We start from the raw sequence: 14,988 nt of genomic DNA on the forward strand, positions 1-14,988 counted from the left end.
CTCGGCGTGAATCAGAACCAGCGAAGCCACGTGCGATGCGGAGTGAAGAAGATTACAGCGGGAACCGGGTGTACATATCAAAACAGGCCCATGGGGTCCACGTGTGACGTACACACCTGGAATGTGGCCATTTGCCAGCTGCCACCCTTCCAGAATTACACATCCGTTTCTCAGAAATGTACTATAATGCCCTTCGTCTCCCCTCGTGTATTATATCCGCCGTCGAATTCCAACCGACTTACGCACCTGAAATGACGTTATTAGCCCTCACTGAGAAAATTAAACCGATGGCAAATATGCGAAAATGTGGCTTTCGTAAAAGGGAGACAAACCGTGGAGACGTGTTCTAATAACCAACCCTCAATTTTCTGCTGCTAAGTTATTGGTAATGAAGGAGTGCCTATTCTGGGACTAAAAATGGGCGTTTTGTAAATTTGGTCAAGTTGGAATCTTTTTGTGCTTGCTGTCGTTCTATATGTTCTGGTTAGGACGCCCCGCTTCGACAGACAGTCGGCGAGCTCGGCCTGATTGGAGACGAGGAGAGAAAGAGAAAGCCTTCGAAACGTTCTCCTCTTACTTCAGCTCCTTCTTCCAGCTTCTAGTATGTTTCTTTTCATTCTTGTATAATGCTAGGCTTTTGTGTAATTTTCTGAATTTAATTTATTGTCTTCTGATTTTTTAGAAGTTAAAAAGGAGAGATGGGTTACTGGAAATCGAAGGTTCTTCCGAAGATCAGTAAGGTGTTCGGGAAGAACGGTAAAAAGAGTGCCGCTGCTGAAGCTTCCAAGGGTTTTGAGGAATCAAAGGTGGTTTCCGTTTGCCGTACTGTTCGACTTTTAGTCTTCTCCGATGTTTCTGCTGTGGCAACCGCAACCGAAAAGAAAATTAATATTGGTTTTGTTGTTTTTTCTCTGCTTACAGGAAGGGATTAATAAGGAGTTTGAAGAGAAGAAAGCGGAACTCCAACCTAAAGTGATAGAAATCTATGAAGCTTCATCTGCTGAAGTTAAGGTTAGCTCTTTCGATTGACACCTGGGTAGTTTTATGTAAACACAATTGTCTTCTGGTCTCTCGAAACGTAATTCCTGTGTTTTGTTTACATAGACTGTCGTCAAGGAACGCAAAGAGTTGGGACTAAAGAAGAACTCTGCGGGAGTTCAATGCTTTCTGGAAGAATTAGCGAAAATCGGTATGATCTATCAGTTATTTTAGTCCGGTTTACGGATTGGAGAACACATCTCCATCAACCGGGAAGAATGCTTCTGAGTAACCCGTGTGCTCTATTTTGTAGATTTCCCCGGATCAAAGACAGTGAGTGAGTCATCTTCACAATATGGCCCGACCTTGGTCCCAGGGCCGGTCTTCTTCGTGTTCGAGAAGGTGTCGACCTTCATCGTAACGGAAGAGAAGGATACTACAACAACTACGGAGGATACGGCTAGAGAGATAGATGCAGCAGCAGCGACAGAAGAATCCAGTAAAGAGAAGGATGCTGCATCGACGACGGAGGAAGCCGGAAAAGAGAAGGAAGTGGTTGCAGAGGAAAAGAAGGAAGAAGGGACGGAAAAAGAGGAAGTTGTGGCCGAGAAATCCGAACCTGTTTCGTCAGAGCCCGCGAAGGCCGTGCAGGAAGAAGCTCCAAAGGCGTAGAAATCCAACGCCATCATTTACCTCTCTTCTGTAAAGAAGTACAGTACCTCCCTTACAGGATTTGTTATTCTTTCGTCTTTTTTCTCTGTTGATTAAAATGGTTTTGTGTGATTATTGCTTCAAGTACTTCTGAAGATTTGTCTCTACTACCTTGTTCGTAAGGATTCAAGAGAACTGTATTTGTGGTTTATTCATGTTTTCATAGCCGAACAGGTTCTGGTCTTTTTCTTCTTCTCTCGATTCTGGGCTCACAGTAATACAAGAAACAGATTTTTTTTATTTTTTTTCACGTTGGAAGCTCATCTGTGCATCAATGGAAATTCCTTCATTTATCTCTTCCAACGTGTAAAGATTAAAAACGAAGAAGACAAAAATCAAAACATGGGTTCGCCAACACGCATCATTTCTAATGCTAAACAGAGAAGCAAGAAAAGTAGTGAAAATTATGGGAAGGCCAGGAATCAAATCAACGTGCCAAGCCTATCTAGGGTACTTGGGATTTTGCTCCCTTTGTGAACCATCGTTGTTGACAGAATAATGGCTGGCCGACCGAATGACGGGACGCGTGGCCCGTTGCATGTGCAATGTCGTTACTTCTGCCCCACAATTACGTTCCAATGATACGCGAATGGTGATCATGCCGTTCATCCGCAAGCTCACAACCCGGGCCAACTCCAAACCAACGGCTCTGATTCTTAACACTGCTCTCACGAGTCAGGGAGATTATTCTAGGGTAAGATCCGTGTACAAATGATCCGGTGATTATTCTCATTTTCTTGTCATACATCATATGAGATAATTCTTCAAAAGAAGTGTCACAATCCATCGTGTTCATATTTCATCGCCGAAATGGAATCCGTGGGCGGAGGGAAGAGTGATCCAAACCGTATCGAGAGTTGAAAGTACAGAACGGGATCGTCCAAGCGCTAGATTCTTCTATATTCAGAGTAGAAGCGAGGTGGCATTAATCTGAGTGGGCTCCTGTGATTAGGTCTCGTTTCGTGACATCATTGCTTATCTTCCCTTCTCTGCAGTTGCACAAGGGTGTAAGAAAGAGAGACGCATAAAAAAACAAGGGAAGGTGAAGGATATTCACGTTTTAGCGTTGATTGATTTGATTTCCATTGAAACGAAAACGACCCTAAACAAGTGGACAGCCTTCTGCTCAGCCACTTCCTTTTCGTTAACTTTACGACCTTGGTTGAGACGACGATGCAGACCATCCTTTTTTCTCAGCCGACCCATGCTTCCGCTTCTTAGTATCCCTCCACCCAACTTTCATCTCGTTAATTTCAATTGGAGAACCGTCGACGAAATTGACGAGTAGAGTAATTTCTGAGGTGATTGAACAGGCAGATCATGGATCAGAAGAGAGTTCGTACAAGTTAAGTCTTGTCAGGCTTTCTAAAAGAACTTAAGACGTTTTCCATACACGCAAACGAGACCCCGGAGCCTAATGTAAAGTTAAGTCTCGCGCTGATGCTTTCAAGTTTCCACGTTTTTAAATTTTATAGATAAGATTAGCATTTAGCTTGAATGGATAAACATTAATCAACAACATAATTCGGTGCGACGACCAAAAGCCCTCTTGGGTTCCGTCGTCTATAACGATCAGATGACCTTCTCTTTTAACCGGTCTCTGCGATGCAACCGACAGTCTCACAATTAGCGATAACTCCACCTTGAGAATGTAGAAACAATTAGGTTAAATTTATTCATTTTTATTTTGTATCTGGTCTCAAGTTCCGAGATCCGCAAATTCAGCAACCGATGCACTTGCTAAACAAGGAGCTACCCTACAGTCGCTGGTTGTCAGTGATATGCTCTCTTCTCTGTAATTTTTATATTTTTCTTGTTTATATATAGACATCCTTTTAAAAAAAAAGACAATTAGGTTACTCTTAAATCTTAACCATTCACTCTTTCATGCAGAAATATGAGTGCAAGACTTAAGTTTCACCGTAAGTGGTATTGACTTGTCATAGCACCACCAGTTGGATTAGTAGCTGCCAAGATGGATCATCTAGCATTAAGAGTCCTTTGTAATGCTTATCGTCTGCTGCTCCATAGCCTCACGAATAGCCACCTTTAGTCCAATCAAGGGAGATAATTCAGAGTTGGTAACTGCATTACGAGATAATAAGTGGCAATAGAAGGAAAATTAGAAACACCTGATCTCTGAGATCTATTTTGTCAAATTCATCAATACAACAGATGCCATTATCAGCAAGCTAGAGTGCTCCAGCCTGCACATAGTGGATAAACACCGTCACCCCAGATACACACTTAATAGAATTTTCTGCAGCAAGAAATTAACAATCCATAAATATGTAGGATTGATTCAAAATATGAAAATAGTAGTTCGTGTAGTATGTTCTGCTAACACGGAACTTGAGCAGACAAAATGGCAAGGCTACGTTGGAGAACAAAAGGGTCTGGTTTGTCATGCAATTAGAAAGAGGCAGTGGGGAAACATAACTATTGTCACTGCCATATGTAATGGTTTCTGCAGTAAGTAAATAAGGCAGAAGAAGTAGCATAACTCACAAGAAGATATGACTACCCTTGAGTTACTATACAAACACACCACTAAGTCAAGAATTAAAGGAGTGAATAAAAACAATATGAACTTGTTGAAGAGCAATTATAAAAAAAAACTTACATGACTCTCACAGTAAGAAATCTCACTGCTTCCATGTTGTTTTCAACTTTTGCGTTTTTGTTACTTGATTGTGTATTTTCAGCATAGTTAACTCCAAAAAATTGTTATCACCCCAAAAAAGTTATACTAGGTCAAGTTTATTAACTTCTACCATTAAAGCCTCCCCTAATTTTCAAAAAAAAAAAAAAAAAAAAGTCACTGTGGAAGTATGAGTCTTGCATAATTGCCTCCTTCCAGTTAAAGTTGTTTTCCTTTAGTATTTTTATCACTTCAATGCAATGCCTAGACCCACTACCTAAAAAGTATAAAAATGTCCCCAACATCTAACTTGAGTCAAGTCTTTTTGTTCTTCACCCAAGAGGTGATTTGTGTTTGAGCTACCTTAAAAAAACGAGTAATCTCTTTGTTAAGACCTAAAGTTTGGCAATAATTCCGCCTTTAAAATTGAGAAGAGTATGTTTTAGACTATGATCATTTTAACTGGTGTATGTAGTTTTGTCTCTATGTCCTTTTGTCCCCAACTTGAGAGAGAAAAGTAGAAGAAAAGTACGAGAAAAAAAGTATTTTGTTCCACATATTGTGGTAATTTTTATGTGACTAAGAGAGGGTGCACAAAAGATGAAATTTTTGCATCTATGAAGTTTTTTTCAACAAAAAAAAATTGAAGACTAAGAATCCTTTTCATTGCAAGCTGAAGTTATAAACTCCAGTTAGAGGGAGAGTGTTGAAGAGCAAGTATGAGAAAGTCTTAAATGACTCTCATAACAAAAAATCTCACAGAATCGGAATTATTATAGTAGAGTCTTAAAAGAATCTCATAGGAGGTCACAAAAAAATTTCAGTTAAAACTTGTTTTAGTTATGTTAGTCTTTTATTTATGTTCAGTTGTTCAATTGTTCTAGGACTCATCTTTTAGTGTTTAACTTTGGGTGTAACTGGGACAAAGGTAGTTTAATTGTAATTGGATTTTATTTGTTTCCTCTATTATAAATAGAGGCTCATTGTACTCAAATTACAACAAGTTACTGAAGTTTTTCTCTTTCCAAAAAATTCAAAAAACTCAAAAAGGACTTAAGAGAAAATGTCGTTCTCATTCTGCGTAAGGCTATTTCTACCAAAGACTCTCATGTGCAACCTACAAGAAATTTTTGTAAAGAGACAAGTTTGTCTACAGCACCAACCAAATGAAAGAAAAATGTCAAACTCCCATAGTGAATGATCTCATCAACGGCAAAAATATGCATGAGCAGGCAAGTTAACCAAATGGTTTTAATATCATTTTTTGACATGTTCAGTGGATGATGCTGCAGATCAAAGCATAGTTTTTGGGAGAATCGAAAGTGATTAGTCAGAGTTCATAACCTCAATGCAGAATTCCCCTGTTTCAGGACACAGATGTTGTCAACCCCGCTGCTAAGGAGGACTTCCCAGATGTATATACAGACCATGGAACTAGCTCAAAAGTGTACCTGCAGTAATTGCACATATTCTAGTGTTATCTCAGGCAACATGAAAAATAAAAATAAATGGAGAAAAAATATAAAAAAATGCAGGTCTACTAAAACCAATTGGAAGAAAATAACAGAATACAGAGCTTCACAAACATACTTCAGAAACTGAGACTTAGCACAACTTGGATCTCCAACAATACACACATTAATGTCCCATCTTAGGTTGATGCCTTCATGGGTGGTCTTATGCACACCACCCATTAACATAATAAGAACAGCACGCTTAATTTCTTAGTGGCCAAATACAGTTGGAGCAATGTTTTCCACGTTCTTATTAAAAAAATCGGGGGTGTTCCTCATCATTTGTATTTCCTCCAACTCTTCCGCCTGTCAATTACAAACAGAATGGCAATTTTTTAAAGGAAAATCCATGAATTCAGTACATAATTATGGCAACTAGGGAGCTCTAGAATGTGTTTGTGCAACAGTGTGTAATCTAGGCCCCAGAAATCTGTCAAAATTATCACTTAAGTCTCCACAAAGAGATATTATAAAAAAAATGCAACCTTAAAACCTTCTAGCTTTGCCAATAGACAAATCCAAACAAGAGCAACAGAACACAAATTTGCTGAAGCTTCAAGGAGGAATAACCAGGCAGAAATTATACATGTATAAAGTTAGGAATTAACTTGAGGAAAAGAACATTGCAGGCAAAGAGTAGTTTAAGAATTTCTTTCCAAGAATAATTTCAAGAAGATCAGAGCATGCCCATGATATATGTTCCCAAAGGTGGTCGTAATTTTGTGATAAAATCAACAGAAGACAAACGTAATAGTATATGCAGCATAACATCACTTTGCAAGTCAAACTAAAGGGAATCTGAACCTACAGTAAACTGAGGATTTCCATCTTCATCTGTATCCTTCTTCCTGCTTCTAATGTCAGTATACCTTGTTCCATTAGACACCTGAACATGCGCTTGAGAATCAATCAAAGACCATCATGGCCAATGACAGGTGAGAAAACTCTGAACCTTTTTACCAACTCTGACTGGATAATGTATGCAAGTAATCAAATCCCAAAAAATGTATAAATCATAGATAACACAAAATTTAAGCAGAACAGACCTGCACCAAGTTTGCAATAAATGCAAGACGATATGAAAGATCTCTCATACCCAAGGCCTTAAGACCTCGAACACCTCCATTCCCAGCAGAAGCATTCTGCCTCTGAGGTGCTTCTCTTTGGCATGCTGCTCTTTCACCAATTGAAACTAATACCATAATGTCCAGTACCACAACCACAGTTCCAGTGAAAATAACCAACCCTACAAGAAGCCCAAAAGAAAGTTTCATGTCAAGTACGATGAAAGGGTTTCACACACCAAACCAAAAAGCCAGACTCATGCTTTGATTCCCAAATGATGAATAGTTTCCTAACTGTAGTTATGGTTCAGAACCAACAGCCATAAGACAGAACTCACAATGAAGAAAGAAAGTATATGATGTTAAGAGGGGAGCTAGCCTAAGTGGTAAACGTGGAGAGTCTGAGAGTTCCCAGTGCCAGCAGGCTTACATCATAGCACATATTTGAGTGCTTACACTTTTTTACCCCTGTAATAGATGGACTAACGAATGTACTCATGCGACTCCAATTGTTATGGTTGTAGATGATATAAAAATTTGGTGGATGAAAGCAAAGAACAGTTCAATGAGATCTATAGAAGATTAACATTTTAAAACTAGCAGCATAAAAACAGTATATCTGTGACATGCAATGAGCAGGAACATTAGCATAAATGCCAGTCACAATCTATTGTTCTGAGATCCTTGAAAAACTCAAGTATTATCCTTAGTATTAAAGGGTTGGATCCACGTGGATGAATATACAGAATTAGGGCAAGGGCATGACATGTTGAGGTTGCTCTCCAAGTGTTGGTAACTGTAGAATATCGTGCTGGTCATAAGGATTTTGAAAGGACCAATTGAAGAAAATTTTCTCCATGGGAGGGCCAAGGGAGAGACCAACTGAATAAAATTTTCCACTCCAATGTAGAACAGAGACACTGAGGTGATGTGCACATATTTATTACATGAGATAACCTCAATCACATGGACCAATATGGTTGTAATCTATTTTCCTATAGCCCAACTTGTTAGGTAGCATGCCTACGACCTACTCCAAGTTTACACCCAAAGAATTGCTTATAACTGTTTCTGCTAAGATTAAAAGCTCAACATCGGGTTGCAAATCCTATGGGAAAATGTCATTTTTACTCAAAAAGAAGTCCAGCAAGACAAGCACAGAATAAAAATAAATTGGGGATTTTTGTTCATCCTAAAGAGTTATGTGACAATTGGTGATCAGAAATAAGTGATACGACATAGAATTAGGGTAATAACTACTGGGATAATTTTAAGTACAAGAAAGAAGAAAGTGAATCATAGGTAAAATAATTCAATGCAATGGCCCGCTTAACCATCTCATGAAGAAGGATCAAGAGACCCTCTGCTGGTAACTCTTTTGGTGTTTCTTGCATTCGAACTCTTTGCCAATCAGTAAATTTGCTTTTTTTGCCTAAGCAATGCCCATTTGTTCCGATTCTGACATGTTGGATTCACACAGAGTATCAGCTGCAATCGAAACGCATTAGAAAAAATAATAGTACGACCACTCAACAAGTACCACTTTCAAGCAATAACCACCTCGGTATACTTGAACTATTGCTCAACGTTCTTATTTACATTACCACAGTCTAGGCACTTGAAAGCCTCTTGAAGAAGTTCAGGCCGGACCTCGCTAATTCGGGTGATTAGCCCCATTACTGAAACTAGTTCCCTATCTCAGACGTTGTGAGATCCCTCAGTCTGCAAAACGTTGATAAAAATGGGACGAATTTTCACGTTGTGAGATCCCTCAGTCTGTAAAACGTTGATAAAAATGGGATGAATTTTCAAGTACCAAAACTATAGCCAACTTAAAGGAAAGGCTTCATTACAGGTAGTGGTAGTTAACCTCTTCAGCAATGGGATGTTATAGAAGGCTACATAGATATCTTTATTGGGGTTATCATCGGCAAAAAAAGTCGGTTACCGCTCCATAATGAATCGTTTGCAGGCATTCTTCAAGTAAGGCTCAAATCTGTAAGAAGCGATAGAAAATCTTAAAAGACCCATTTCACACCAGATTTCACTGAAAATTTGCAAATGGCGGTGATTTCTTACCTCAAATACTATTCAGAAATGGCCTTTTGGAGCACATTACTAAACCGCATTGTTAGTGTTTGTGGTCTGTGTTAATACTTGGCTTTCCACACCTTAAACGACCAGTATTTTCGGGTCGGGTTGTGTTGGATAGGTTGTATTGGATAGGTGCTTACACGCATAACATGGGAGAAATCAATAATCATAGTCGTCGAAGTCGTTGCATCCTTCATATTCTCGATCTCGATCTCATAGCTTGAATCTGAAGAGAAATCCGCAAACGATTGGAGATATTACCCTGCATAAAACCCATAACCCATGATGGTAAGAGAGTAGTACCTCTTAAGAAATTCTAAGATGATGTTTTCCACGCGTACTGCTTTCTCATCGATAAAGAAGACACTGGCGTCCATTTCTTCCTATTCTGCTAGCAAGAGAAGCTCCGGCGTCCTGGAGTACCACCAACTACCAGGTCTGGATGGGAGTGAGAGGTGATCATTGTTACTCTCGTTAGGCGCGAGAGGAAAAGGTGCGAATATTTTCCCGCCAAGAGCGTGAGGGCGGGGGAGGTGGCAGCATCCTCTATATGGGCCTTGGACCTTGAGAATGGGCTTCAGTGCCTGGAAGCGGCAAATCTATATTAGGGAAAGCTCCAGCACCCACGAAGTGGAGGCCCACCATAATTCCCTGACCAATTTATTTACATAAATAGACGTTCCTGATTCATTCTCAATTTCTCATAAATCAGATGGAAGTCATGTTTTTAAAAATTAATTCTTTAATATTATGTCTGGTAACATTTCTGCGCCGGTTGCAAACCGGTTGGGCTCGTGGCATCCCTAGCATCAGCAAAACGCTTCCATCTCTGTGGTCTTGATATAGTTGCATCCATTAAATAAAGTCCACGCAAACAAGAAACGACTTCAAAGTCCAAACCGGATCGCTTCGACGGCTCTATAAAAAATTCTGTTAGCCGCAATAACACTCTCCAATGAGAGAGACTGAAGCTTGGGTTCCAAGGCACAGCAACCACGATCGCCACTTGTTCTTTCTTTTCTTCCGCCTCGGCCTTTCCCTTCCAAGGCTCGTCTCTCGTCTCCTACTCCCTCGTGTTACTCTTCGTTGGGAGGGCAACCAAGCGAAGCAACTCGATGTCCCCCATCCGTGCACGTCGAAATATGATCCGAAGAGTACAAACGCAAATGACGGGGTCATGTAACGGCGTCCCGGAGGGGGAGACCGGAAAGCGTCATCCGTGTTGGTGGCATGTGGAGCCGGACGGAGGATTTTGATTTAAAGATTGACTGGACTGCCGCAGCGCTACTCTATCACAAGGAATAAAATGATGGAAGTTTGGTTAAGCATGTATCGAATAAATTAAACGGGAAAAGAGAGAAATGGGGAAGCGATTACTCACATGCATGGGATTCGATTACTTTTCTATTTCCGATTGGTTGGAGAAAGTGAATTGAAACACTGAGGACCACGAAAAGACGCCTAGATTTATGAAATCCACATGATCCCACCCTCTGTCTTCTTTCTCCCACCCACCACCACCCCTCCACCCTTTTTTTTGTCTATTCTCCATTATTTGTATTTCGTCCAGGACCCTGATGTTTCGCTTTTGTTTTGCTATCCGGGTTTTGAATGTTTGTAATTCCTCTGTAGAAGCGAATCCAGATTTGATAAGAGAGGTGAGATTGTCTTCCAGCGGAGTCGTTTTCTCGACTTCTCCCCAGTTCCTAGAATTGCATGATTAAGCATTTACAAATTGCAGAGTCCAGTTTCGATATGAATCAATTGAATTAAGCTAGTACATATATGCATAAACTCCCTCTGTAATCACTCTTTGCTTCGGTTCCATTAACATACATACAGTGTTTTGAAGTATTGAACAAAAAGAACGGAGTAAACAGGAAGAAGAAAAAGAATCCAAGACCGTGAATCCATCTCCTGCACCTCGAAGCTCGAACAATCTTATGAAGCGCATTTTGAAGGCCTGAACCCTAACCTTCCTCGAGCGATATCGAACTCCCAGAGGAAATTCTGTTGCAGGATATTGCCGAACATGGATACTCCCGGCGATGTAGTGGGCAAGAAACCCAGACATTTAACGCCATCCGCTACCGCCACGACGTAGCTCTTTACCGCCGGCTCGAACCGCGCGCCCCCCTTAAAGTGCACACCCAACCGGGGCACCGCCGCTTCGTCGTACCCTTGCGTCGCGTCAAAGCAGAATTCGAATGGCTGCTCGTCTACCCGGGGGAAGCTCTTCAACGCTTTGCTTAGAGCTGCCATGACCACCCGGTAAGCCTGTTCGACTAAAACGGTGAGACTCGTTCCGGAGTCGACAATTACCCCGCCATCGCGGATCAGATCCCAGGCCGACCGGGGGATCTTCAACATAGTATTGTTGACGGAGATGCCGACCACTTCTACGGCGTAAAACGGATCTGACGGCTGGCTGACGAGAAGATTGGTGTATCTCATCCGGGCAGAGGTGAAGTTGCTGCTGCCGAAGGAGATGTAGCTGGAGACTTTTTTAGTGCTGAGATGGTCGACGAGGCAGTAGGAGAATTTGCCGCCGAGTCTTGTGGTGGCTTTGGCGGCGAAAGAGTGCTTGCTGTAGCCGAGTCCCAACACCCCGTCCGCTTCCCGGAAGCTCGATCCCTCGAAAGTCGACGAACAACCGATCACCAGGTTCTTGAACTTGGCTTTTTCACCCGTCGACAGAGTCACCGTGGCCGACTCGTTGGCGTGGAAACCCAGCGTACTCGAACCGTCTCCGTATCTGCAACACGAACGCAGTGCCCACTAAGTCAGTAACTCAACAGTCGTCCGGTTGACTCAGATGAGCTTTTGGACCATGTGAGTGGGAGTTCGGAGACCTCCGGGGGCATTTATGTGAGTAGTTTATAAATCCGAGGACATATTCGGGAACTTGGGGCTTGGATTCTATTTTGCTTTTATTGGTTCTTGCGTGGCAGCGTACCCAAAAGTTTAATTACCGGACACTCTGCTCCTTGTCCCTGACATGTCCACGAACGCAATAACTGTTGATCCGCCAAAGCATAAAAAATAAAGTTATTTTGACTGAAATTTGCATGGTTGACTGGATTTTCCTAATTAACCCTTCATTAGTGGCGTTTTAGTTCTCCCCTGGTACGGTTTTGTTGGTTAGAGGTGATATCTTTGGTTATCTCCGTTTATATTTTAACTCGGTTCACGTTCCGAGGCGACTCGGTTGAAAGAAGGGAGACTCACCGGTAATCATATAAGCACGGGCTCGCCGGCGTCGGGCATTTCGTCAATGTCAAGGGTAGCTCATTTTTACACATGTTGGACGCGCAGCTGATGGGACGAAATGTACGCGACCGGTCGGCGTAAAAGATCCGGCGGCGGTCTAGACGACCGGAGTCTTCACAGTGTGGGCAATTGTACCGGCAGTTCATCCACGTCAAGTCGCTGCCGGTGTCGGCCACCAGCAAAAACCTCTGAGCCGGTGTGCCTACGCGGAACCTGACGAAGTACTGCCCGGTCCTGGAATAAGCCCCCGAAAACAAGGGCATGGAGAAGGAGGATGCGTTTTGGGGAATCTCGGCTGCCCTCCGACGATGAACCATTTCGGAAATCATCCTTGTACGCTGATTGTCGCTTTGAAGCAGCTCCTGCACTCGTTGAGACCGATTAAGAGGACGAGCCACCCGGTCGCTCAGCTCATGCGCGTGCCGGTGAATCAACTCGAATCGAATGGGGCGCGATGGGTTCTTCGCGAGTGCCGTCGTCGCGAAGAACCCAAGCAAGAGAAGAAAAGTTTGAAACCAAGAACACATGGTGTTGAGGTTGAGATTCAGATTTCTCTTCCTGCTCATCAACCCTTCTCCTCGGAGTAGGCCGCCGAATGCCGGGCTTCTTCAGCGAATTGGAAACGGAGGAAGTACGTACTTCAGAGAATGGTACGCTAAATGGAAAACATATTCAATGAACAGGTGTGGACAGAGATCGCTTCTGGAGGATGAAAATTGTTTTCATCCCTTGGTCGAGACAAAACAGATGGCATTTGATTGATATGAACCAATGTATAACTATGAACATAAACCAATTTAGTAAGTAGAAAGACCTAACCAGAGAAGAAGATTATATAGGGGGGAAAATGCCGATTAGCTCGTACAAGTAAAACATTAACAGAAACGAGGAATCCTGTCTTCTTTATCGTTGCTTCTTTCAACTGTTGCAGTTGCGGATCCCCTCCTCTATAAGCAAAAACCAAAAACGACGCGCTTTCCATTTCTTTTTTGCTATATTTAAGTGGCTGACGTTGGTATTTGTTTTTTAGTTTAGGTAAAATCATGAAAAATAAAAAATTTACTTTTTTTATCTGATTAGAAACCGGTATCGATGATCGACGCTGCTTCACATGATGATTGGATCGAAATTCAACGCTGGCATTAAAAAACTCATGGTAGGATGAATTTAAAAATGAACAAGATGGTTTAAAGAAAATAATCAGGGGCAACGTGCACCAGAGAGCTGATTTTGCCTTTGACCGGAGGTAGATGGCCAGCTGGCGGCCGATTCGGTCCTCCGAAAGTTCATGTTAGTAGCTACTTTGAAGGATTCACTCGATAATCTTTGCTGTTTATGGTTTTTGTTTTTCTTAACTTTATCCCGGCAAATGCTTCCATGATTAACCAGAGGCTTTTCTTTAGTACGAATCCTCCGGGAACCGGGATAATGCTTTAATAACCGATTTGTTCTTCTGTTCCGTTAAATGGAGAAAGAAAATGAATCATTGACGTTTCTGGGACCGGCTGGGGAAGTGGAAGCAAAACCCAGTTCAGAGGCTTTATTGCAGGTGGTGGTCTTTAAAATAAGCCATTAATGCTCGTGTTAGAGGTCGAAGGAAGCTGATTTATTGTATTTTCTCTTCTTCGACAGCCGTTTTCAGAGAGAAATAGCCCACGCTGGAGCCTGGAAGAGATGAAATGCAAAAAAACTTCATATTCAGGTAAACCTCAGAATGGGACCGGTTGAGTAATAGTAATCCTTACCTGGGCCAAGATGTCAGGAGTCCGCCCTTCCATCATTCAACTTCATGAATGGGATCAATCATTCAAGTAAAGAAGACTTAAAAGCAGATATGAATCAATCACTCCAAGCAGATATGAATCAATCACTCCATTTCTTTTTCTGGTTTACTTTCTAGTTTTTAGAATCGATTAGGTGGATCCCTCGATTGGGGGCAACGTTCAATACTGGGCTCGTCTTAGGTCACGGGTTCTGCTCGAGCCGTTTATCCGGGTGGCACGAGCTGGAGCTCGACAGGATCCCGGCTTTCCACGTACAGAATGGATCCCATGTAAGATCGATCATAAACAGAACAACTGCTCGTGAATAATACGAAACTAAAGGAAAACTGATCAATTTGGTACTTAAAAAAAAAAAAAAAAAAAAGAAAGGAAGAAAAAGCTGCTCGCGTTCTGAATTAGACGGTCTGAGATGAACTGTGTTTCATGATTCCGCAGCTTCTGCATAATGGGATGAAGAGTTTAAAAATGGGACGAAACAGCGAGCCAAAGAATCCTACTAACGTGGACACATGACTAATTAAAAGAAGTTTGAAAATCTCATTGAATTCCAATCGTTGTCAAATGGGGTGAGGCGAATTGTGGAGGAGTAGAATAATCGCCGTCCACCGCGGCAGTAGAGTACAGTAAGCAAGAACATGGATTGGCATATCCGGTGTGGGCGACAACCAGTGCGACCTCGAAATTCAGATCAACTGATCGATCGTAAACTGAGAAAACGAGCACGTTCTGGCTTCTGCGAATGTGGACCGGAACATGAAAGGAGGAATCGTTCTTCACTTTTCACAGACGACGTGATTGGCTGTCAAAGTGTCAAATTGGCATAATGGTAAGAGGGGAGAGGGGTCGAAACGACGCAGGGGGGTCTTCCCTGTGTCGGGAAAGGGACGGGACATAAAATGATAAGACAAAGTAAGGCGGAGAAGCAAGAGGAG

General features: G+C 42.0%; 2 protein-coding genes and 1 pseudogene across 2 annotated transcripts; 1 reads left to right on the forward strand and 2 right to left on the reverse strand.

Annotated features, from left to right (window-relative positions):
- The first annotated feature begins 485 nt into the window (after positions 1-485).
- LOC137962011 (plasma membrane-associated cation-binding protein 1-like) lies at positions 486-1,882 on the forward strand. Its single transcript, XM_068808703.1, has 5 exons — positions 486-601; positions 683-806; positions 922-1,011; positions 1,105-1,189; positions 1,292-1,882. The coding sequence occupies exons 2-5, from the start codon at positions 699-701 to the stop codon at positions 1,648-1,650; spliced, it is 642 nt and encodes a 213-aa protein (XP_068664804.1). The 5' UTR covers positions 486-601; positions 683-698; the 3' UTR covers positions 1,651-1,882.
- A 1,589-nt stretch (positions 1,883-3,471) lies between these two features.
- On the reverse strand, positions 3,472-9,433 carry LOC137962502 (DNA replication licensing factor MCM6-like; annotated as a pseudogene).
- Positions 9,434-10,729: 1,296 nt separating this feature from the next.
- LOC137962512 (aspartic proteinase NANA, chloroplast-like) lies at positions 10,730-13,108 on the reverse strand. The gene is made up of 2 exons (XM_068809416.1): positions 12,231-13,108; positions 10,730-11,757 (listed from the first exon to the last, which is right to left on the reverse strand). The coding sequence occupies exons 1-2, from the start codon at positions 12,836-12,838 to the stop codon at positions 10,944-10,946; spliced, it is 1,422 nt and encodes a 473-aa protein (XP_068665517.1). The 5' UTR covers positions 12,839-13,108; the 3' UTR covers positions 10,730-10,943.
- Positions 13,109-14,988: the final 1,880 nt, after the last annotated feature.

The sequence above is a fragment of the Aristolochia californica genome, unplaced genomic scaffold, assembly GCF_029961685.1.
Source record: "Aristolochia californica isolate CCGP_79_NKW_82.1479 unplaced genomic scaffold, dmAriCali1.0.hap1 SCAF_4, whole genome shotgun sequence".
In the NCBI taxonomy this organism is placed as follows: domain Eukaryota; kingdom Viridiplantae; phylum Streptophyta; class Magnoliopsida; order Piperales; family Aristolochiaceae; genus Aristolochia; species Aristolochia californica.

Excerpts from the sequence above, each read along its gene's own strand:
- LOC137962512 (XM_068809416.1), bottom strand. The coding sequence starts at position 12,838 with ATGAGCAGGAAGAGAAATCTGAATCTCAACCTCAACACCATGTGTTCT. Across the intron at positions 11,758-12,230 it reads CCGTGCTTATATGATTACCG|ATACGGAGACGGTTCGAGTA; the intron begins GTGAGTCTCCCT and ends TTCGTGTTGCAG.
- LOC137962011 (XM_068808703.1), top strand. The coding sequence starts at position 699 with ATGGGTTACTGGAAATCGAAGGTTCTTCCGAAGATCAGTAAGGTGTTC. Across the intron at positions 1,012-1,104 it reads CTTCATCTGCTGAAGTTAAG|ACTGTCGTCAAGGAACGCAA; the intron begins GTTAGCTCTTTC and ends TTGTTTACATAG. Across the intron at positions 1,190-1,291 it reads GGAAGAATTAGCGAAAATCG|ATTTCCCCGGATCAAAGACA; the intron begins GTATGATCTATC and ends TCTATTTTGTAG.